Below are 25,934 nucleotides of genomic sequence, written 5' to 3'. Positions count from 1 at the left end.
GAACTACAGCCTGCACGAGGATGGAGACTGTTTCCCATCTCTGTGGGCTTCTGCACGGGAATCTGTGGACCCCATGGGAGAATATTCCATGCTTGCCTCTTTATGGCTCCACCTCCAGGACCACACCAGCTCACAGGGAGCCATCAACTGCCCTGTCCTGTGTCCTGTTTTGCTAGGATGCCAGGCCTGTTGGCTTACTCAGTGGTTTCATCTTTTTCCTACAAGAATCCCATTTACAAATCCAGCTCCATTCTCAGGCCTTGAACACGTCTTTCTGGGTGGCATAATCCAAGCCTTCACCATTGTGTAATTTTCTAAGTGCCCATGTTAAGATCCCACGATACAGCAGCCCCTCGGGCTTCCCGGTACCCATCAGTTGCTTAGAAAGAGAGTGATGTACCATCTCCTGTGCTTATTTCTTATTTCTTCCCGTAGCTAGTCTCATCAGCTGATACTTAAGTGCATCAGGACAACAACTCAGTATTCATTACTAATTTGTGCCTAATTAGTACTGGGTAGAACAGCAGAAACACAACTACCATTTGCATTTCTTCCTTTGTGAAGCATGTGTTTTTATTCTTCATCTCTTTTTTTTTTTCCACTGAAAAAAAATCTGTATTAATCTGAAAAACACTGTGCAATAAAAATATTTCCATCTTGTGACGTAATGAAGATATTTCCCTTGAAAACTATGACAGCATCATGTTAACTGTCCGTCAGAAGGCACAGCACAGGAGGAGGGCGCAGGGCACCTAGCTATGAGTGTCTGTCTGAAAGGTACTTCTCAGAAGAGCAGAAGAGAAGCTGGCCATAAGTGCGATGTGGGTCTTAAGAAGCGCTCTTGAACTTCAAGTACACTAATACTTCTAATTTGTTTGACAGTACACTATTTCTGAACCATTCAATATCTTTCGAGCTAACATACTCAACAGGGCTTCAAGGACTAAATCATCTGATTAACCCTTTCATGCCAACTGCTTCAGAACTCATGCTCTTCTCTCACACGTGTCAAATTCCCAACAACATTTAAAGCCACCCAATCCACCATCAAGGAAAGGATTAATCTCTCCCTGGTTTATCTAAATGACCAAATAATAAGGTTTAAATGATAACCAGGTATAGGATATGTCCTTATTAAGTCTGATGGGATTTTTTAAAAGCCAACTAATGTGATAAAGTTTGCAAAGTGATCTAGATTAAACAAGTTTGACTGCTCAATTTGGAAGATTCAGCGCACAGGTACAGGTAATTGTAAAATGTTAGGCTCTGAATGGTACTGTCCAGAAAGTTGAGAAATGTTAAGTGGACATTCTATTAACTAGTTTTACCACTTATACAGTATGCATGTGCTTACTTTAAGCGTGCCTTTCCCCTCCCGCAGTTCTATTTCTTCCTAAGGAACAATTTACATGCTACAATACAGGCTAAGGAAGGGCAATCTAGTTACTGGGAAATAAACACTTAACATAAATGTAAATGATCAAAGGCTCAACCAGAAGCTCCTGTTGGGATCACTGGGAAAACCGGGGCTTACTAGGGTGCGCTTCCCCACAGCCAGGTCCAAATGAGGGGCTGAGACAGCCGGAGTGTGCACTCTGGTACTGTGGCAGGAAGACAGCCGGAGTGTGCACTCTGGTACTGTGGCAGGAAGACAGCCGGAGTGTGCACTCTGGTACTGTGGCAGGAAGACAGCCGGAGTGTGCACTCCGGTACTGTGGCAGGAAGACAGCCGGAGTGTGCACTCCGGTACTGTGGCAGGAAGACAGCTGGAGTGTGCACTCCGGTACTGTGGCAGGAAGACAGCCGGAGTGTGCACTCCGGTACTGTGGCAGGAAGGGACCCTCAGACAGGCCAGGGAAGGACAGTATTTTCTCTTCTCCAGTTCTGAGTTTCAGTGAAGTTGCTAGTTTTGAGCGATCATCCAGCCTTGAAACCAGAACAAGCCAACCGTCCTAAGCTCTTTCCAGCACTGTTTGTCCCCCACTGTAGGTTTAAACTTCCTTTGCTCATACTGTTCTGACTCACTGAATCAATCAATGCTCACGTTCAGCTGGGGCCACAAAGTTTACACACATGTTCCAGGCATGTAAGAAGCTAAACGAATTATGTATTTGAGGGGGGAAAGCCCTCAAATGATTTTGTAATGAGTTTATAATCCTGCAGGAAAAATACTTTGTGACAAAATGATACTATTTCCAGTCAATCAAGGCAATTTGGCTGTGTCTCGTACTCATGTCTGAGACCCTGGCCACTCAGGACACTGAGGCAGGAAACTATTTTAAGTTCAAGACAACTGTGTACTACACTGTTAGCTCACAGCAACCTGAGGAACATAACAAGACCCTATCTCAGAAGGCCAAGTAAAACACAAAATCCGGGTGGAGCTGCAGCTTGGTAGGAGCACATTTGCCTACCATGCTTGAGGGCCTAGCTGCATCACTAGTACAAAACCAAAAGGGGACAGAAACCACAGAGAATGAGTCCAGTCGCGTGTGCTAACATTCCTTCCTGGGGCGGGGGGCACAAACAAAGTCTGCCTTCATCCTAAGGGCCAACAACAACTCAGGCCGGGTCCCATAAAAGTTCAGTCTGGGGACACAAAGAACTCATTGGGCTCACTGACAGAGCAGGGGTGGGTGGGTGGGGCCTCTGCCCAGCAGGACTGGCTTCCCACATCTGCACAGGCAAGAGCCTCCCCTAGTGCTCCCAGCTGACACTGCACAGGCAGAGCCTCCCCTAGTGCTCCCAGCTGACACTGCACAGGCAGAGCCTCCCCTAGTGCTCCCAGCTGACACTGCACAGGCAGAGCCTCCCCTAGTGCTCCCAGCTGACACTGCACAGGCAGAGCTCCTCTAGTGCTCCCAGCTGACACTGCACAGGCAGAGCCTCCTCTAGTGCTCCCAGCTGACACTGCACAGGCAGAGACCCCCTAGTGCTCCCAGCTGACACACTCTAGTTTTAAACCCAACCTGCGACTACGAACTATTTACACTTCAGATAACCTTCAAAAACACCTGATTTAATGACACTTAACTAAGTGGCCAACTGAAAATTTGGTAAAGTATAAAACAAACAATTTTATTAGATGAACTCATTTATTTGACACATTAAGTTATGCAAAGAAAAATAAATGCAACTGCATAAAAAGAACCACGTTTTCATATTATTAAACACAGCAGTGGCTGAAAACAATGAATTGTAGAATGGACCCCAGGATTTAATGCAAAAAAACATCCCATACAGAAAAATGTCAGGCTTCTAGCTTTACGGAATCCAGCACTACACGGGCTTCTTTATACTCCTCGGCTTCTTCCAAGTCTTTTTCACTTTCCTGAAATGAAAAATAACAAAATTAAGTTTGTCGTTTAGGAATTTCAATACTTTGCTGCATATAATACAGACCAGTAAGTAACTTGAGAATTAGAGAAAAGGATTCTAAGATTTCTAAGTATAAAACAGTTCTGTCCCTTTGTTCCTAGGAAAGGAAGAAATGAGAGGTTAGCTTATTTTTATTATATATTTTCATACTATATTTTCATGTTATAATTAAGAACACAGTTGTCTACAATTATTAGCATTAAATAATTAAATAAAATCACAAATTAAAAAAATCATTATTTGTCCAACATCATCATACAAGAGATTATTTACAATGTACAAAGTAAAAACAAGGACTTGCTAATCATCCATCGTAAAATGGTACTCCAATTACTCCCATGCTACAGGATGTCACTAATGTCACCCAAGTTAAATACAATCAAATTAGAAAAACGGACTGTCTGCTTATTTTTGAGTATTCATATTGACACTAAAAATATTAACTAACATCTTTAATTTTCTTTTAGATTTTTTTATTAATTTATTTCATGTATATAAGTACACTGTCACTGTCTTCAGACACACCAGAAGAAGAAATCGGATCCCACGACAGATAAACTACCATGTGAGCCACCATGTGGTTGCTGGGAATTGAACTCAGGACCTCTGGAAGAGCAGTCAGTGCTCTTAATCTCTGAGCCATCTCTCCAGCCCCCCTTAATTTTCTGATATTTAAAAATTGAGTTTTTATACACACTAATATGTAGGAAACTCTCACTAAAATATAACAACAGACTAATTAGAGAATGCCTATGTCTTTACACAAAAGTCTTAGACTTTTTTAAAAAAGTTATTTTTCTTTTTACGTGTGTGAGTATTTTGCCTGAAAGTATCTGTGTGCCTCACGCATGCCTGCTGCCCATGGAGGCAGAGGAGGCAGAGTGTGTGATCCTTTGGAACTGAAGTTACAGTTTGTTGTGAGCTGACTTGTGGTATGGGGGCTGAACCTGGGTCCATCAGTCCATCCCTTGAGTTTTAAATGAAGTTACGGACAACAAAAGATGCAGACAGTTATAACAGAGATAAAAAGGAATAATGTGCATATTCAACATGTTTCTTTCAGTAAATTTAGGTTTACTGAGAAGAGGTAATAGTTTAATGTAACCCCAAGTACAACTACCCAAACACATTATTTTTAAACAATATTATTATTTTATCTTATCAGCTATTAGATTCCTAAGGAGAAAAAAAGCATTGAAATTGTTAAGACATATAAATGGTGTTTCTATGTAGTATTTTAACAGTGGTTTTCTCTCTCTCTCTCTCTCTCTCTCTCTCTCTCTCTCTCTCTCTCCCTCCCTCCCTCCCTCCCTCCCTTCCTTTTCATTTTGTTTGGTTAGGTTTTTTTTTTTTTGAAACAGGGTTTCTCTGTGTAGCCCTGGCTGTCCTGGAACTTACTTTTTAGAGCAGGATGGCCTTGAACTCAGAGATATGCTGCCTCTTTTTTTTACTTTATCTACCTTCTAATAAATAAAAATGAGTTTCTCTGTTTGATGAATATCAGCATCCTACCTTTAAGAAGTTCACTATGGGACCTGGAGAGATGCCTGAGTGGATTAAAAGCACTTGTTGCTCTTCCAAAGGAATAGAGGTCAATTCCTAGTACCGACATCAGGTGGCTCACAGCTGCAATGATGATTGGATGATATGACAGACACCTTTTGTCCCTAACAGCACACTGGGGGCAACACTACTCACTAGGTCAGGGATACTGAGTTATAGGAGAGTGGAGAAACTGAGCACAAGTAAGTGGCCTTGTGTGTATTTATTTTCCTCTACTATTAACTGGATGTGACATTACCAGTTGCTTCAAATTCCGGTAACTTGATTTCCCCATAATAAACTATAATCTGGAATTGTCAATAAAATTAAACCCTTTCTTCCTGAAGTTGCATTGTAAAGGCTAAAGTTATGTTTTAAGTTTTAAATCGCTGTACTGAAGAGATGTATTAAACAAAAATTTTTCTAACCTGTAAGCCCCACTTGCCCACTTCCTGGAATGCTGGGGGCTGTTGTTCATGTAAGATAACAAGCCACATGGCCTAAAGAGCTTACACTGAGGACATACATGAAACACACCAAGAACCAGCTGGCCAGCAATGGGGCATTTATGGTTATTAATAGGCTAGCAGGGTTATTATAGTCTCAGAACCTGCCCAGTTTAGGTTTGTAGCTTGTTAATAATTCTGATATCTGTGTTGTTCACTTGGGAGCTAAACAAGAAAGACTATGGCAAAAATCTCCCATAAAAATCACTTCAGTAGTGCATGGCCTTGTGGGTTCCACCTTTATAAGCATCTGACTAACGTAGTTCATGGCTATTCTCTTGAGAGAACTCTCTTGAGAGTTCTGGGGATGAACCTGGACAGTGGCCATCCTCCTAGATAATATTTAATATAACTTGCTTCAAATTGGCTCAAAAATTATGATAGTACCATTATGCTCACCTGGTGGGATTCAGTTTTCTGTTAGGGTTGTTTGTTTGTTTTTAATCTCAGCAACAGACATGAAACCAGGATAGTTCGGATGGTTTATTTTTGAGACCGGGACTCTATGTTGACCCTGAACTCACAGAGACGTACCTGCCTCTGATTCCCGAGTGTTAGAACTATAGGTGTGTGTCACCACCCCGGGCTGTGTGATGGTTGGCACTGACTGCCGACTTGATATAATCTGGAATCGCCTGGGAATACCTCTAAGCTCTTGAATAAGGATATAATGTTGACTGGCTGATTCAAGTCCCTGTGACCTCCATAGGATGTAACCTGGAATTATGAGCCAAATAAGCTCTTTGTCTCTTAAGCTAGTTGCTTTTATTCAGTATTTTATCACAGCAACAAGAAACAAAACTAAGGCAGACAATAGAACCAAGAGGTAGGCACTTGCTGTGATGATCTGACCAGGTGGCTTCTAGGCCACTGCAGCTGTTTCGTGGGAAGAACATGGACGTGTTTGGTAGATGGTTAAGAAAATCCATTAAATGCTGGAAGCAGAGGCTAACCTGCGATCTAGTGGAGTGTGGAGGATAAGAATGTGGAGGCCAGAAAATAGTTACAGAGGGAACAAGGGCTCTCGGGAACTGGGCTGGGGTCATTCCTGTGGCATTTTGGCCAGAGTCTGGCTTCATTCTGTTCCTGTTCTGAGAGCCTGAGGGAAGCTGGATATAAAGAAATGTACAGCTTTGTCTGCAGAGGGCAAGAGGAGCCTCCCGTGCTGCAGGAGAGAATGAGGAGGGCTCTGAAGGCAAACCACACCACTTAGAGGTTCCATCTGGAAAAGATGCAAATTCATCCACAGGAAGAAAGCCTAAGGCATTCCCTGCTCCTGGAGAGCAACTGCAAAGGAAAGCGTGTCTTCAAGGTCGGCCACGGAAGCGGATACAGCTGTGGTCCAAAGGGAAAGGCTGTATCTTGAGGTGCCAACAGAACCTGGCTTCTATCCATGTGTTATCTGTTTGGAAGTCATGAAAGACATACAGGTGAGGTGACTGAGAGCAGCTGAGGCCAGACACTGTGTGGCATGGAGGCAGTCCCTGTGCCCCCAGAGTCCCCGAGAGGCTAATCTATAAGGATGGAGCTTTAGGCACAGTGGAACCCCAGTAGGAAGGCGAAGCCAGGACCATGGTGGAGTGCTGCAGGTGTGGCACTGGCAGAAGCTGTGTGGAGGAGGCAGGGCTGAGCAGTGTGGGCTGTCTATGCATTTGGATCTCGGCCAATTTCATTACAAGCCTCAGATGCAGGACAAAGAGCTGCAGGATTTGGTGTTTTCTCTGATGGAGCTTCGTTTGTTTACTTCTTGTTGTGCCCAATTCTTTTTGAAACAGGAATGTTTACTCTGTACTGAATGTTCACTCTATATTTTATGCTGAAAATATACAACTTATTTTTGATTTTATAGGAACTCAGTTACAAGATTCCAGACTTTTAAAATATTGGAAAATGTAAAGACAATAAGAACTTCTAAAGGTGGCCTGTAATCCACACCAGGAGATGAACGTGAGACTCTGGGGACAAAGGGTAGAGAAGGTACTGCTTACAGTGGTGCCTGTGTGTCAAGTAGAGAAGTAGGGTGTGATGGCTGGCTTTAGTCGTCAAGCTGACAGGGAGTAGACCCACTGGGAACACCAGCTCTCAGCTTTCTGGCCTCCACTATGTACATAACTTGACCCTGTAGCCAGCCATCCCTGCAGTGATAATGTAACCTGCAATCTAAGCCAAGGAAGCTCTCAGTCCCTGAAGCTGCTTTTGTCAGGGTGTTCTATCACAGCAACCGAGAGTGGAGCTAAGACAGTCACACCGTGCATCTGGTTAACTATTAAAAAGAAACAAGACGGCTTTCACTTATACTTCCACTTCCTCATTCCTAAAGTCAGCTGAGCACTGTATGCTTTAACAGTAAGGATAGCAGTGCCACACACCTCAGTGGCTTCCTGAGAGCTCAGCTCTGCCTCCATTACCTTTGGCTTCCCTTTCTCTCAAGTTTACAGGTTTGAATCTAAAATTCCAGCTGTTTTAAACAAGAACCAAATTAATGTGAGACACTGGATTGAATCAAATTTTTAAACAGTTAGCTCAGTTATTTGTCAAAAAAAGCATGTGTACACACACACACCCCAAATATATTGCTGCTCAAAACTGGTACCATGTATACCTGCTATTATGATTCAAATATTTAATTAAACCAGTAGAATAAACATGGTAGAAAAGTACTTTTAGTGGAGTCATGACTCAAGCATAAGTTAAACTCTTCAAATATTTAAAAGCATGCTGGTACACCAGGTATGATGGCTAATACTATCAACTTGATACCTAGGAGGCAAGGCCCAGACACACTAGTGAGGGATTTTACAGATTAATGCTTGTCTCTGAGCATGTAAACAGATTATTCTAATTATGTTAACTGATGTGGGAAGATCCACCTTAGCTGTGGGCTGGAGCATTCCCTAAGCAGAGACAGCACACATGCATTCACTGTATCTTGTTACAGATAAAGGTTTGAATCTAAAATTGGTATACATGGTACCAGTTTTGAGCAGCAATATATTTGGTGTGAGTGTGTATACATACTTTTTTTTTTTAACAAATAACTGAGCTGTTTAAAATGTGATTCATACATGCATTCGCTGCTCCTTGTTACAGATGTGTGTAATCAGTTCTCCCAGGTCTCTGTGACTTCCTGCTATAATGCACTCACCTGGAGCTCTAAGCTAAAGCCAACCCTTCCTTCCTAAGCTGCTCTCCTGCCAAGTGTATTTCATTCACAATAAGAGAAGAAACTAAGACTCACAACAAGCAAATACATCTAGTAGCAAATTCAAGTAGCTGTAGTGTTAAATATTGAAAATTTTGGTTTTCTACGTATTAGGTTGAAAAAAATGTTAAATATAAGATAGAGAAGTCTTTACTTACTAATATCTGCTGAAGATCAGTATATGCAGCCTCTAACCGACGCTGGCAATCTGGGATCATCATCCGGGACTCTTGCAGGATCTCTGCCTGGAATGAGAATATTTGGGAGACATGTTAGATGACAGAACTAATGTGTATTTATTTTATAAATTGGCATATAACTAATGATTTAGAGGAAATGGAAAGTATGATTATGTTAAATGAGTCAATGTTCTAATTTAAATTGGGTTTATCAGACTGTAATTTTGCAAAGTATAAGTTCTAAGCAGAACTTCACAAAAGTTTTGCACTTTTCTTCCTTTTGGCAATCACTTTCTCATGGTAAGTGGCAATTAACTGGCAAAGCTTTTCATTCAGCTCTTATTTTGAAAGGCTATTTAAAGTAAACGGTTCTCCTGCTGTCACAAAGCACCTTTATCTAAAATGGGATCAGCTGGTCATATAAATATCTCCTGCATCTTTGGGTAATAAAGGAAAACAGTGTTCAGATAATATCACAGGGAGATAATTACTGCATGAGAGAAGTTATTGAGTTATTGATCACATCGTGTGCACACTGCAGGAGGGACTCACTGAAAGACAGAGGTAAAGAAACATGAAAAGCAAGGACCAGCAGGTTCATATTTTGTTGCTTATCATGCATAAAAAGTTATTACTTATCCCTGTGCTTCATTTTAGGAGAGAGATTATTCTCCCCAAGCAGTTTGAGCCGAGTTACCAATGCAGCCCCCTCTGAACCCGAGCTCCTTGCCTGCTCCTCCCGCAGACAAACACTGAAGAACTAACCACAGGGACACTTTGACTTTAGAGGATGTTTTTGGATGTAAAGTCTACCATTCAAAGCTATGTTGTATATAAAACACAACAGAAAGCCAGGAGGCTCAGTCATCAGTCAGCCAAGACGCTGAGCTGAATTTGTTTCCTTAGTTGTTCTCAGAGACAGATAGCATGATAATCAAAGGCTTTCAGAGAAATGGGTACAAAATTAACCAAGATTGCCTGGCTCAAATAAAACACTACATACAATTTAATGGCAATAATGCTAAATTATAATGGAAACTTTAGTAGGACCCAGTATCGTCATGCTTTTTTCTGACAGTCTGTCAGCTCACACTGTAATAAACCACTCCGACATTCAGATTCTCTATCCATATCTACTTCCTGGACCACAAGGCACGGCGGACCTAGAGCTCCTTTATTAACAAGGCACAGGCTAAACAATCTCAAGCACACGGACCTGACTTTACTTCAGGCAAACGACATCCAAGCAGCGCCGCTAAGCCAGTTTTGCATGTCTCCCTTTGAGTGTGTGTGGGAAACTGGCACCAGAACATTTCAGAATTCCCCTCCTGTGGAAAAACCTCCTGCAGAACCACTTACCGGAACTAAAGAAGATGAATATAAAGACCAAGGTCAAACTCGTGACAAGTCAAAACGTGCATTTACAATTGTTTGCCAAGCTTTAATGTTACTGCAATGAACCTTAAGCAGCACTACCCGACAGAACTTCTATTTGGTATTATCTCTCTGTATTAGTAACAGAGCAGGATGGCCTGTTAGTCTAGCAACATGACAAAAGTTCATTCTCTTGTATTCTACCCTGATTAGTCACTAAGTTTCCTCTATATTCACCCTCCTCCCCCAGCCACAGGTCCACAGCTGAAGATTTAACCCACAGTAGGCTGCACTGAGCATCTGCCATATCTCTATCTATCTATCTATCTATCTATCCATCCATCCATCCATCCATCCATCCATCCATCCACCTATCCATCTATCCCCCCCTCTCACCATAATCTATACCTGCATCAAATTTGCAAGGTGAATACTTTTCCTTGTAGCAATGAATTATGACTGCCAGGGATGTGTGTGTGTATAAAATAGGTCCTCCCAGGTCTTTCCCAAATTGATACCCAGCCAAGCTCATGTTCTTTACAAAAACAAACAAAGAGACCACTAAAAAAACCACGGAGTCCAGTTTGTGTTGGCCAGCTATCCTGAGCATGGAGCCCTGAGCACTGGCGCATGCCCTGAGCTGTGGCCGACATAGCAAGTTTAAGTCCATTAAAGAAAACTGATTTTCTTTTTCCCAGCAGCTTCCATTTGGAATCGTTTCTTAACCAGGTGTGGGACTACATCTGCCAAGACTAACAACAACTGAGTCATGGCTACACAAAGACAACCCCAAATACCCAAATTTAACTAACAGTATCTTCCTTGGAAAGTAGTCATTCAAATGAATGGTACCTTTCTTTAGAAGACCTGAATAAAAGGTTGATTCTAATGCTTACTACATTTTGTCTAAGGGAAAACCAGGGTCTTGGTGTAGTACCTGGGGCACATAAGGAACCCTAGGGATACTATGGAGTGCTTTCCCCACTGATGTGAAATTCAGTTTAAAACAAGTTGCAAGTTTTTGGGTATTTAGCCTGGTAAAATGGAAGCTGGGGAAGACTAAGCAAGACTCATTAGTTTGTAACAATCTATAGGCTGGAGAACCTACAAGTTGATCAGTTTCTTTTATACTCAAACACAAAAACTGAAAAGGAAACATTCTCATTGATAAGAAGTCTTTGTCAGGGAGAACTCTGTGAAATAATGTGGCAATATTAAGCTGGTAGCTGATTAGGATAAGGGTTCAGCTTCTTTAGTGAGACGGAGCTTATACCCAGGGTTGGACGTGACCTATAATCTATAACAACCTATAGTGTCAGCTGTCTCTGAAGCCCATGACAGTCATACTTGCTTGTCAGATGGAACTCTAGAAATCACTGCAACATTGACTAGTCCTCGCCTTAAATGGTGCAGGACGTTACCACACTCAATGTGGTAAGCTACGGACCCATTTGACTTGTGTTTGTCTGATTATTTCTGAATCCACTGAGGGAAAAAGGGAGGGGTGGTGTCCACTCTACTCTGATACCCCAAACAAGTGTCATGAGACATAAATGGTGCAAACATTCCATGTAAAGCCCGGACAGACTGACTGTACCTGACCATATACTCTCTATAAGAAGGTCACTTCAGACATAATAAAGAAACAGAAAATAAAAGGATGGAAAAAAGATGTGGAAACATTACAAAACAAGAGTAACAGTGAAGACATTAATACTGTACAGCGAAGAGTCCTGCAACACTGACTGCTGCAGATCAAGAAATGCTGTCAGGGATAAAACAGGTGTCACATTATCATACTGTTATAAGCACATCAAGGTAACATGACTGTGTATGAACTGAACAGATAAACTGATAAATGCACGTAAACAGATGGGGATTTCCACACTTACATTCAACAATTTATAGAAATACTAGACAAAAATGAGCAAAGATGGGAAAGAACTAAACACCAGCACAGAAAGCTATCAGCCAAGAAACAGAACACTACAAGAGAGGTTGCAGCCCTATGACACACTGCAGCAAAGCACATCCTAGATCAAACTACAGTGAAAACACAACAAATCTAAACCCACAGTCACACTCAGCACAGCACCTAACTGCGATGTAATCCCTCAGCAGGGCAGTAGTGGCACACCTTTGCTCCTCACACCTGGGAGGCTGAGGCTAAAAATGTAGCCAGACCTTACTAATGGGGAGAGGGAAACACACTGCACTGAATGTTGACATCATCAAAGCTAAGTGTGCTTACCTCAAAAATATAGAAAAAGAAGCAGATGTAAACAGCAGCACTTCCTCCAGCAGACGCAGGAGGCCAGACTGCTCTAACCAGGGGATTCCAGGACAGCCAGGGCTACATACAGAGCCCCTGGTAAAAGAAACAAACCAAGCAAATAGCAACCCCTCCCAACCAAAACAACAAACACACAGAAAAAAGGCAATGAATGAATTCAATGAATGAGCTCAAAACAATCAAAGGAAATGACGTACAAACTGATAAACTTACAAGTAGAAAAAATACAGAGAAAAGTCAGCAAATGGTAGCTCTAAAGAAAAAGTGCACACACTTCAAGCAAGACCAAGTGAGGAGGCGGGAATCACCAAAAGCCGCACAGACAGCCCCCAGCCCTGCAGATGAGGACATCTAAGAGCAACTACAATCCTAGCCACTCACCAGTTAACGGAGCCCACTCCTCAGAACTTACACCACTATCCAACCAGCCAGTCCACTGTTTCCTGCAGGTTTCCTGACTCCTTCTTAAGCCTACGATGAGTTCTAGTCAGTGTGCATGCAGAACACTTTCCTTATCCCTTCACTGAAGATGAACATCTGGTCTCCTTCAATCTCCTAACTATTGTGAAATGAAATACAACATATATTGTATTTTCGTGGTCTTCACATTAGTTTGGGAAGCTATCTCTAAATGTAAGCATGTAACTGAAGCATGGCTATAGCCTCTGTTTTTATGTTCAGCACTTAGCAGTGGGGGAGCTGGGGTTCCCGGCTGAGAGCACCCACAGACGCTTGTGTCTGACGTGTGAGCACTGTGGCCTGCTGTGGCCGCATCATCTGTGCCATGTCCTACCTTTGCTGAGCTTTATTTCTGCTTTGCTAGGTGTCTCTGTCTGTGCTTGTGTGACAGGGCTCCCCTAGTCCACAGGCTGGCTTCTAACTGGCAACAATCTTCCTGCCTCAGCTTTCTGAAAGCCAAGCTTACCGACATGCTCACCACAGCCATTCCCTTGCTTGTAAATGCAAGCTCCTGTCACAGTGCACAGCGCCCGCACGCCCGCCATCTGAGTTATCCCAGTTCTTAGTAAGTGTCGGCTTTACCTGCTTCTTAATGGCGTAGTTCTCTCCATCTTCAGCCTTCATTTTTTCAATCTTTTCTTCTTGCTGCTTTGCTTCTTTTTCGTACATCACTCTTTCTTTGACCAATCTATAAACAAACCAAAAATGTTTCAGAGAATTACATTTTTTTCTCTAAAGGATAACAAAGAAACTATGTAAATACAAAGCCTAGTTGAAATACTAATATGGGTAGGCAAAATGGAGGCAGCTACTTTTAGCCACTGATATAAGTATGAGCCATGTGTCCCAAGTCCTCTACTGAGGTAAAGTGTGTTTTATAGCTTTGAGGGGAGCCAACACAGTCACACCAATCTCAGTCAGATGGCAGAGAATCCCATTGCAAGCCCCACCTCTGGAGATCTCCAGTTGCCAGGCTCTACCCCTAGGCTACTATGGCAGACAGGTTAGACCCCCTCCAGCTGCCACTAAACCCAAGTGGCCAGACCTCCAGCCTGAGGACCACTAGTGGTTAGACCCTGCCCCTAAGGAGCTCCAAAGGCCAGGCCCTGCTCCCAGACTTTCCCGGTTTTCCCTCCCAATACATCTCTTGTGTGAGGTTTGTTGTGTGGTGTGACTTTGTTGTATTCCTTGGCTTCCAACTGTCAGCATACCTTTCATGAGCTATAACCTCTCTTATAAGCTATAACATATGATATTTATTGGGAAAGACACAAGAGAGAGGGTGGCTGCCTCTGCTCGTACATTAAGAAGAAAACCCACTCTTACATCGGCAATGTAAAGGAGCTAACACTTCTGTGTTGCTTTTCAAAACTGACTTTTGTGTGGCAGTTTAAATATTCTTGGCCCAGGGAGTGACAGTATTTGGAGCTGTGGCCTTGTTGGAGGAAGTGTACCACTGTGGGCATGGGCTTCAAGACCCTCCTTCTAGCCATGTGGGAGCCAGTCTTCTCCTGTTTGCCTTTGGAACAAGAGGTAGAGCTCTCAGCTCTTCCAGCCCTACAACTTCCTGGTTGCTGCCACACTTCCAGCTAAGATGATAATGGACTAAACCTCTGAAAATGAAATCTATACCCATTAAGATTATAATTTTTAAATATAAGTACTACAAAATCACTACAAATAATTGTCTTAAAAGGTCCTTTAAAACAGTTTTGTTTTTGTTTTTGTTTTTTTTTAAAGGAAGTACTGGGACAGAGAAGTTTATGTATACATTAAAAAGCTAGGATTCTACTAGGTGTACAGTCCTTACTTAGCAAGAGTGAGGCCCTAGGTTTGAGGGCTAGCACTGCAAGAAGAAGCTGCGTTAAGTCTGGATTTCTAGTTTTTCTCGGCTGCCTCAGTAAGAAACAGGAGGTGCACTCTCACTACTGGCTGGAGCTAACTGCTCTTTCCGAAGAGTCATATATGAACTGCCCCACTTCATACATACTCCTATTTTCCAAACACACAGGTCGTGAAGGTTTAAATGAGACTGTCCCCCATAGGCTCAGTATCTTTGAATGCTTGGCCATCCACTGGTAGGACTGTTTGAGAAGGAGATGTGGCCTTATTGGAGGAGGTTTGTCACTGGGAGTAGGCTTTGAGGTTTCAAAAGTCCACACCATTCCCAGGTAGCTTCTTGTCTGGAGATAGCGGGTCAGGACTAAGGCTCTCAGCTACTACTCTATCACCTCATATGCTGTCACATTCTATGATGATGGACATGGACTCTAACATTCTGAAACTCTTGAGTCCCAATAAACTTCTGTAAATTGCCTTGGTCACAGCGTCTACAAAGCAATGGAAAAGCAACACACACACAGGTCTTATGCTTAGCTTCTGCAAGTTTTGGACTTGCATGCTGTGCATCTTATATTTCATTATTATCACAGAGTCGCTGTTTTAGTTATCATCATGTAACAACTATTATTCATTTGTATTCAGAATCCAGTGCCTTATCAACAAGGCAGAGTGTTTCCAAATATTTCTGGTTGCTAAACTTCTCTAAAAAAGTAGTCAGTCATCAGTAGTCCGTCCTCCCATATCTATGACATTTATGAAAGAGAAACAATTTAAAGGAGTCCACATTCACTGTTTCCAGCCTGTGGTAAGTAAGACAAAGCACAATGGGGCAGAACTGCTTAACTCATGGTGGTCAGGACGTAGAGGCAGAAAGGGACCAAGGACAAGATTTATTTTGCCAGGGCATGCCCCAGTGATCTACTCCTCCTCCTCAACTCAGTCTAACTTCTCAAAAGTGTCATCATATTATAAATTCATCAAGGGATTAATCTGTTGATTAAGACAGAGATCTTAGGACAGCAACAAAGCCTCCAAATGCATGAGTCTTTGGGGCCATCTCAGACTCAAACCACAGTGAGTTGCATAGGCTACCGGAGGTCACAACATTCCATAAATTCCTGTAATTCAAAGACATAATCAGGGTGGCAACCTATGGCCAGCGCCAAATGAGGTAAGAGCTATGAATGTGCTAGACTTATGCTATAGTTGCTCATTGTAACCTGAACGTTTAGGAAATGAGCCTAAGGAACATGAATACATTTGCCTTTTAACATTTTCATATTATAGAAACAAAGTGATTCTGAAGTAGAACAAAAGTGAGAGACAGTAATGGAGAAACAAAAACACACTGGTAACTGGTATACAGTGTTTTGCCCTGCAAACATCTGACTCGAATCCCTGTCACCTCATTATGTTTGTCTACATAGAATGGCAGGAACAGCCCCAACAAAATTAGGCACACCTACCCACTTGCCACATGTAACATACAAAGGCTCATGAAAAAGTTATTGGATAAAAAAATACTGCCCTAGAAAAACAGGGGAAAAATCACCAGCACCTAGTGAGAACCTGTAATTCTAGTATACACAAAGTAAACACAGCAGAGACACTTCCACTTAACAGGATCAGTCGATAAATGATTGACAAGTTACATGATGTTGAAAATACAGCTGCTAGTGCCTACGAAGCTTTATACAGGACAAACATAACAGCTTATTAGGCATTAAATCCTGGGTATAGAGGTCGTTATCAATTATCACATCATATATAATAGCACAAAGAAATTCCTACCCGTATACTGTGTGCCCATATCCTGGTTTCATTCTAAATTGTTCCCCTAAAAAGTATGTGTGTTAAAGGTCTGGCTGTCAGTTCAGGGGGGTTGAGGAAGGGATAGATCATAAGGTTTTCATCTATCCACGGAGCTATAATCTGATGGCACCTTAGGGAAATGATGGAATTAGATCATTATATTAGATCACTTTGAGATAAGACTTGGTCCTACACATACAGACACATTTGCATGCACACAGACAGACAGACAGACACACAGAGACAGACAGACAGAGAGAGACAAACAGACAGACAGAGACAGAGACAAACAGCCATAGTGGCTGCCTAGCAATGTGGTTCAGAAGCTTCTACACTCGTTTGGAGGCAGGATTTGTGGGCAGCTTGCACAAGCTTCAAGTGCTGTAACTAGCAGATCTTACTGGGTGATTCTACCAAGAGCCTGCAGACCAGGATACCAACAGGTACATGGACAGTGAAGATCAGACTTAGAGGAGATTTCAGCCAGGAACAAGGATCTATTAGGAACTGTGATAGAGTACCTGGGCTGCAAGAACAGGAAGGATTCCTATGAGATTACAACTGACCCTGCTCAACTGTCAGCCACAGCCCAGAAAGGAATGTTTGCTGGGAGAGCCTGTCTCCCAAAACAGTCTGTCTTGCCTAAGCAAACAGTTGCAAGAAGAAGAGACTACAGACCCTTACAACTGCACCAAGTTCCTTATTTCCAAGCCCTCACTGTCTCTATAAAGGATTCCAGATAGCTTTTCCCCCAGCAAAACCTCCATTCCTAAGGGAAAGTGTCTGACCTTCACTATTTGAAACCAACAGACTCATCTGTTGAGGTCAGACTGATCTCTTTCTGCCTTCTGTCTCTTTACACTCTGAAATCTAACAAACCAGACTGGAGCCATTCATGTCACACTGTGGCAAACAATCTGCTCCATTTTGTGTAGGACTTCAGACCTTGTGGGAAGGGAGAATGAGCCAAGGGTGATGTCTAATTACCTGATGAAGTAAGTACAATGCAGGGCAGGATTAGTCAGGTTTCTATTGAGAACTCAGACTAAAAGTAGAACACAGGGTATTGAAAAGTTGCAGTCTGGCCCCAAAAGCTGGGGGCAAAGGAAGGTAGGAGAGCTAGAGAGCTAGGCCCTGAGCGAAAGACAGGACTCAACAACAGGACACCAGAAGAGAGAGAATGTCAGGGCACCTCAGGATGGGTCGTCTCCCCCCCTGCCCCCCAAGCTCAAGGAAGGAGTAACCTTATTTGGAAGACTGTCTTAAGAAGAGAGTCTAGGTGCAGGACCACCTAGGAGAGTGACACTGGAGAGCTCACTGCTGCTGTGGTGCAGGGGGTGTGGCTACTGACTGAGCATTCAGAGGCTGCTGGCCTTACCGTTCTGACTTGTTACAGTTAAGCAGCTGTCCCACTACACCCTTCTACCACATTACCCTGCCATCACAGGCTCCAAACCAATGAAACCATCTGACCATGACCTGAAACTATGAGCCAGAAGAAAGCCTTCCTACTTTAGGTATCCACCTTAGGCATTTAGTCACAACAAAAAAAGTTAACACAGGCATGCAACATTTTCTTATAATAAAATATTACAAATGTGGGGTGCACAAGGTAAAATTAGATTAGGTCTTTCTAGTCAACCAACAGTTACTTTTTTTTTCTTACTCATGTGACAAACTTCTTTTTTTTTTTTTAAAGACTTATTTATTATTATATGTAAGTACACTGTAGCTGTCTTCAGACACACCAAAAGAGGGCATCAGATCTCATTACGGATGGTTGTGAGCCACCATGTGGTTGCTGGGATTTGAACTCAGGACCTTCAGAAGAGCAGTCAGTGCTCTTAACCACTGAGCCATCTCACCAGCCCATGACAAACTTATTACTCATTATTAGTAATAAAATCCAAATGTTAAATCAATCTGTGCCTCTTTTAGCATATCATTTAACAAGTTCCTTTAAAGACAATAGATCAGATTTCACCCTTTAAACAGTAAAAGCTTTAGTGAAAGCTTACACTGACTATTAAAACAAAAGGAAAATAGAGCACACATACAAAGGTTAAGTTTAAGGGGTGCACTGTATAACTACAATGAATTGAAAATAGTATGGGGAGTAGGGGTGAGGGCAGAAAGAGCTGGGGAGACGGCTCAGTTGGCAAAGCACTTTCCACATAAGCTGAAGGACTGAGTAGTCTGATCTCTGACTTTCACTTTAAAAAGCGTGGTATGATGGCAGACAGAAGGAAAAGGAAGTAGTAGTAGTAGTTGCTGTTGTTTCAAGCTAGGCATGATGGTACATACCTTTAACCCCAGTATCCCATCAGATGGGGTTAAAGCAGAGGCTCTGTGAGTTTCAGGCCAGGTAGGGTCACCTAGTAAGTTCTCTCTTTAAAAAAAAAAAAAAAAAAAAAAAAAGACAAGACAAGACAAGACAAGACAAGAAAAGAAAAGAAAAGAAAAGAAAAGAAAAGAAAAGAGAAAGAAAACCAATTTCTGAGCTATAAGAAAACTAAAGCTTTCAAAAGGAGAAGAAATGGGTCACCTACAAAAGAAGGAACACCCATATTGACATTATATTTCACATTAATAACAATAGCTATCAGAGGACAATCAACTAATCCCTTCAACATTCTTAGAGAAAATGACATAACCTAAATTTATAACTATAATAAAGGGTGAAGGAAAATTCATTAACTCATTTAGCAATTACTTATTGAGAAGCTACTGTATGCCAGTCATGACCTCAGATACCAAGGACATAACTGTGAATAAAAGTACAAAAGTCTGACCTTTGGCACTTTCTAGTGGGGCAAAATGATAACAGACACAGCACAGAGCATGACAGATGATGGGAGGAGCCCAGAGAAAGGGAGTGAAGGGAGATGGGTGATACGGAGGGACTGCAGCTGAAACCGAGGTAGCCAGGGACGTGAAGGTGCATGCACTAAGATCTTAACCCAGTGATTTACGTAGGTAACCTAGGAACTTACGTAGGTAACCTAGGAACGATGTTATAAGGCGAGTGAACTGTTCATACACACACCCACACCCACACAAAACCAGAAAGTTCATCTATGGCCCCCTTCTAAGAAATTTATTTAAGAATATATGGTACAAGTAGGAAATTCTCAAAACTTTAAATAATGAAAAAAATATACTGTAGCAAACTGAAAATTAAAATCTAGAAAAGAAGCTACAAGAACAAAAACTTATGGTCCATACAATGCTTCAATGAGAGTGTGTGAGAGGGAAGTCAACAAGACTGCTCTGTAGGCCAAGAGACAACAGTCTAAATGAGAACCTTAGTGTAAGCTCTAGAGGAACATCTTAAAAAGAATGGACTCAAGTCTAAGAATAAAGAAAATGGGGGCCAAGAGATGGGTCAGTGGTCAAGAGCACTTCCTGCTCTTCCAGAGAACACGAGTTTAGTTCCAGCACCCACACTGACTGGTAATTCAAGCTCTGTTCAGAAGATCTATCATTCCCTTCTGGCTTCTTCAGGCATACATACATAAAAGTGAGTCTTAAAGAACAGAGAAAATAAGTAACAAGGCAGAAGACAGAAAACGTAAGTTTTCTTTCCACCATACACCTATAAACTCTATGACCCTCTGCAACAATCACGGTATAACAGGAAACACAAATGAGGAAGACTCCATTTAGCCCAGGTTTACCAGGAAGATCCCTTGGCAACAGACGCTCTATATGGAGGGAAGTGTGATCCTGTAATAATCACATTGAAAGCACTATGATCCATGGGCTCATTTTCAGCTTCACTTGCTTTGTGTCTTCAAGGTCTGCTTAAAGACCAAGGATACTGTGGTGGTTTGAATATGCTTGGCCCAGGAACAAGCACTATTAGAAGGTGTAACCCTGGAGTAGGTGTGGCCTTGTTGGAGGAAGTATGTCACTGTGAGGGTGGACAATGAGATACTCCTCCTAACCACATGGGAGCCAGTCTTCTCCTAGCAGCCTTCAGATGAAGATGTAGAACTCTTAGGGCCTCCTGCAGCATGCCTGCCTGGACACTGCCATGTTCCTGCCGTGATGATAACAGACTGAACCTCTGAACCTGTAAGCCAGCCCCAATTAAATATTGTCCTTCTAAGAGTTGCTTTGGTCTTGGTGTCTGTTCACAGCAATAAAATCCTAAGACAGATATTTACCAAATCTCTCTCATAAAAATCATGACATAGGTATTGGCAAGAATGAGTCCTGGTCAGCTAATGAAACCTAAACTATAAATATTTAAAAGTATTTTGTAAAAATTTCAAACCTAAATAGCCAATTACCTGTGTGCATGTCTTAGATTTAAAATCTCTCGTATGACTCTACTTCCTGACAGACAAGGGTTCTTTTCCACTGACAGCTGCTGACAAGCTTTCCTTTTTCTAAAGAAACAATACTTTTCAGATTTCTACTGTGAGACACAAAGGAAAAGAAACTTGTTGAGGCCCTAATGACAAATAATTTGATACTGTATTATATTCAAATACTAGAACCTTAGTTATGTTTCTACCCATTTACAGACTACTTTGTATAATTTTGTGTATCTGTGTGCATGGCATATGTGAGTGTTGCTGGTTGCTGGATGCTGTTCCTCTGAAGCCATCCACCTTGTTTCGCACTGGCCCATGGAATTCATTAGTTAGGCTAGTTGTATATCAAGGATCCACCTTTCTCCATGCCCTCAGATTACAAGCAAGGACTTGGCATTTCTCAGTGGTTTCTGGGGTTTGAACTCAAGTCCTCATGGAAAGCACTTTACTGTCCCAGCTCTCTCCCTAGAACTACAGTCTCTTGTCATCTGCACTGGCATAAAGCAACCCCAGCTGTTTGGTGAGGGTCAACAGCTCCTCTTTACAGTGAGGCAGTGTGATAGTGCATCCTACAAACATGACAGAAATTGGTGTTGCCACTACAGATGAACTTTAATGTGATTCTCAAAGCCTTGAGCATACAACAACAAACCCATGTTTCGGTGTGCTCCTTAGAACTCATGCCTTAGTTTCTTGATAAGAGAAACCAATCTTGGTTATGATCCCCAGGAAGTCACATCTCTCAAATTAAGTCAGTCCTAGTGTCCTTACCTAGTGTCCTGTTGATAGAACAGATCTGTCCTGTGTGTCATGTGCCAAAAGGTCTGTGGGGTCATGAGAAAACTAATTTTAAAGGACAGGCCAGTCTAGATATCAGGTAACTCCTAGTCCTAGTTGATGTCACTGAAGTCTTTCTAAGAACTCTACCTGCAGATTTATGATAAGATAATTAATGATCTTTACATCTTAAGCCATGTAAATTTCTTGTCTTCTTGTCACTTAAGCTAACAACATCTGTACTGACACACCATTCAGTTACTCCACAGGACAAAGATTATGTTCTTGTTTCTGCTCGGATGGAAAGATGTCCTGAGGCTCGCAAGCCCAGGAACCACACAGCTCTTGAGGTGGGACAGTGAGTGTCCCAGTGGAAGGACTGAGACGCAGGAGCTCAGGAACCACGAAGCTCTGAGAGGAAGCCACTCAGCAGACGCACTGCAATCCCCAGAGGAGGGTATCCATAGCTGAGCTGAGAAGCTGAGGACCCTATGGCTTCTTCTGATGAGAAGAGTCACACCAGGCAGAAAACTTCACTAGATTTATTGAAAGGTCCAGGGTGTGAAGGGATGAATCCAGGCATGGTTGCCCTCTGCTCTTGGGAGCTGATGGCAGGGAATTGTATAAAGGACAGTGCTTATATAGGATTTCTTGGTGGGTGCGTGGGCTTTTCAGGGCAGAGATTTCCAGAATAAGGACTGGTGGGATTTCAAGCACTGAGCTTGGGGAGGCTCAGGGACTGGTGGATTTTCTTGCTCCAGAATTGATGGCATTTTTTTCCACCTCCCTTCCCCTGCATCAAACCGTGGGTTAGGGTGGGAAGTCCCTCCTGGCTGCAGCTTTTGCTGAGATGCTGTCTCTGTGGAGCTGCTTAGGGAAGCTGGAGAGGAGGTGCTGCCACACTGTACAGCCCCTGTGGGACAGTTCCTGTAGTGGTGTTTCATGAAAGCTGTAGGCTGAGGAGATGCCATTTTGACAGCTTTTGCCAGCATCTTACCACTGCTGCAGGCTGGGGCTGGAAAGAGGTGCCGGCTGCCACTTTGAAGGCTTTTGCAACATACCACTTAGGGACTATACCTCTAATTCTGGAACAGTTCAGTCCAAAACAAAACACTCAGAACTGAGAGACCTTTTCTTTTCTTCTTGCTATTTTAAGTAAACGTGAACAAAGAAAGTAAAGATAGAGTCACACAACTCAGCTTTCTTTTCTATTGTATCAAGAGGTATCTATGCAAGCCTGTGGAAGACCATTTTATAAGTCAAAACTTTATCAAAAATATTAAACACTAGCTTTTAACAATCTTGGTGGTTATTGGAGGGTAAACTCCACAATAAATATTATCTTTTATTTCAATCGAATTTTCATTTTTATGTCTGTCGAGTGTCAAATATTGAGATCTCAGAAGAGGGAAGCCAAGGTAGCCAGAATTAGCACTGCTGGAGTTTCATGGAGCTAGGTTGCCTAATGGTGCTACACAGGAAACCCCAGGAAACCATACCCACCAGTTTATATGGTGGGAAACTTACGCTGTCAAATCCATGTCAATGTACTGAGCAAGACTTCAGAATTTTCTGATTTAGGGTACACCATCTATAACTACATAGTGTATGTAGCTAAAATTTGGAGTCATTCTCTACTAATTCTTTTTATGGTCATTAAAGAACTCCAAGTGAGACATTCTATTTTTTCCCAATCTTTAAATGACAGTAAGTCAAGATTTCAGGATCAGGATTGGGGAAGATAGCTCAATGATAGGGTCTTTGCCTTGCATGCATGAAGCCAGGGCTCAATCTCCATCATCACAATAAACACACAAATACATAAAAAGACTTTGAGAGACGATGAGATGGCTCAGTAGATAAAGATGCTTGCTGCCAAGTTTAACAATCTGAATCTCTGTACAACCTCTGGAACCCACATGATGGAAAGAGAACTTTCCCCATTCCCCTCCTCAAGCTGTCCTCTTCCATGTACATACACTTATATACATATAAAATTAAATATTGTTATTAAAAAGATTTTGAGATTATTAAAGAATTTTCAATAGTATCCTATATTCTTGAAACTTGAAAGTGCAGTACACAGACAGAATGAGAAAGGGCTGGGGAGGTTGTTCTCATTGGAATGCTTCCTTCACATTCTTCAGCCCCCTCTCCCCATCTCTGAAACCTAACTTATATGCTCCTACCATAGGATCAGTCCACCACTGCTCCTCTCATTAGCCCAAGATGACAGTGGATCCTATGGATCGTTACGGCCTGAGCACCCCATTAACACAGTGTTCATATTTTGTCTACTGCTCTGGAAAGCATATGCGCTTAAGGACTGGTGGTGTGCCTGATATCAGCATCTAGCAGGGTTCGTGCCTCAACAGGTGTTACCAAGTACACTCATGTTCCCCCGGAGGTAAGCAGTGACTGATTTGTTTTCACTTGAAAGAGAAGAAGCTAATGTAAGGCCATGAGGCTGGGAAATGTGAGATCAGGATTGCAGTATGAGTGCACTTTATATCCACCAAACTATATCATGCTTAGAGTAAATGAAGTGATTTATAAGTCTTTAATGTCTTTTACCTGTTCCAAAAGTAAAATAATTGAGTAAAGTAATAATAATTATAATGTCTTAAAAATGAAACACTACAAGAGTACAGCGCAGACAACTTGTCCTAGTCTTGAAAGCAGCTACTCAGCTCTCAAGAATGGAAGCAATGCATTGTTCCTGTGTAGCCTAAATGAAAGAAAATGAATGCTTAATTTGATGGCATTTGTTACCGTATTTCTTCCAGTACCCAGTAATTAATCAATTAAACTGGAGATGGTTCAAGTTCTATTAACTGCTGAAGTAGAATATATGCTTTAATTAATTTTAATAAGTAAGTTAGACAAGACATTTTGTAAACAGCTAAAATGATGCATGCCAAATCCAAAATCGATATAACTGTTTCAAAACTACAAATCTTAGAATTAGTAACTCAAAAACACCAATAAATACAATAGCCCATGAATTCTCTAAATTGTCCCTTTAAGGTTTGAGACATCAGTGACGTTAATGAGTCAGTGATAAAGAGCACTTCCTGCTCTTCCAGGAGGCCTAAGTTCTATTCCTAGCACCCACAGCGTCATGATCATAGCCACCTGTAACTTCTGTTTCAGGGGATCTGATGCCTTCTGGATCTGATGCTGTCAGTCTGTCTGTCTGTCTGTCTGTCTCTCCTATCTCTGTCTCTCATACACACAGACACATAGATACACACACACACACACACACACACACACACACACACACTTTTTTTTTCTTTATAACAGCTACTAAACCTGATTTGAAAATTCAAGAGTTGAATTTTCTTAATTACTCTAAAATTGGTGATTCCCAGACTGTGGAATCCTTCAAGAGTTTCTTGTCCCAACCTTAAAATATACTATCTAATTCACTAAGTGTGTGTACTAGTTTAAATTCATTCTCCACTTACTCCACTAATTATTCTAAGTAAATCATTTACACGCCACTGATCTGCATTAGCACTGAACCCTTCAAAGGCTTCACTGTCATAGCTGGAGTCACGTCGTGGACACCATGAACAGCATGTGTCAGCATGTCAAAGTACAAAGTCTTCTAACAAAGTAGAACAACAGATACATTTTGTGCCTATGGGACTTAGGAACACCACAACTTCATGCAAAGAATTGTTCTACATAGCTCCTTTGCCTATTTCAGATGAGGTATTTACCAGGCAGGTCTTCCCAGGTCTGAGCTCAAGGCCTGGAACTCAGTATGTAGACCAGTCTGGCCTAGAATTCACAAAGATCTGTCTGCCATGAGCACATATCTATGACAAACATCCCGTTCTGTGGCCTACCCAAAAAACTCAGTACCTATAGCACTGAGAGTGAAAGACATAGGAACTACAATTATAGTAACTATATAGTACATGACTCTAACCTGTATGTGTACAGATAACTGAACATGCAAATATAACCAAATATCTATCATCCATCATCTCTTTTATGGAAAACATAGCTCTTCCAAGTGATATGAACAGACATGATGAAAAGAAGACTTTCTATGTGCAAGAGCCTGGGAAACTCTACCTACGCTATCTAAGCCTCAGCATCCACAGAGTGGAGTAACCTTGCAACAAACACGAAAAGCTGTTGGCTTCGGCCCTTCTCACAAGAATCTGAGCATGGAATTCTTTCTGACATACTTAGGAAGATCTAGTGAGACAGATTCCATTGGGTAGCATATTG

The 25,934-nt window shown here is 42.0% G+C and overlaps 1 protein-coding gene across 1 annotated transcript in view; it reads right to left on the bottom strand.

Moving 5' to 3' along the window:
- Positions 1-3,057: 3,057 nt before the first annotated feature.
- Tbca (tubulin cofactor A) overlaps positions 3,058-25,934 on the bottom strand; it is a 54,004-nt gene continuing 31,127 nt past the window's right edge. The window contains exons 2-4 of the mRNA NM_009321.3: positions 13,516-13,621; positions 8,787-8,873; positions 3,058-3,331 (exon numbers count right to left, since the gene is read on the bottom strand). Coding sequence (NP_033347.1) covers positions 3,251-3,331; positions 8,787-8,873; positions 13,516-13,621 — 274 coding nt within the window. The 3' untranslated portion in view covers positions 3,058-3,250. The remainder of the gene's footprint in view (positions 3,332-8,786; positions 8,874-13,515; positions 13,622-25,934) is intronic.

The sequence above is a fragment of the Mus musculus genome, chromosome 13, assembly GCF_000001635.26.
Source record: "Mus musculus strain C57BL/6J chromosome 13, GRCm38.p6 C57BL/6J".
Classification (NCBI taxonomy): domain Eukaryota; kingdom Metazoa; phylum Chordata; class Mammalia; order Rodentia; family Muridae; genus Mus; species Mus musculus.
Note: the sequence above shows the minus strand (reverse complement) of the source record. Positions and strands in the feature narration are given on the sequence as shown.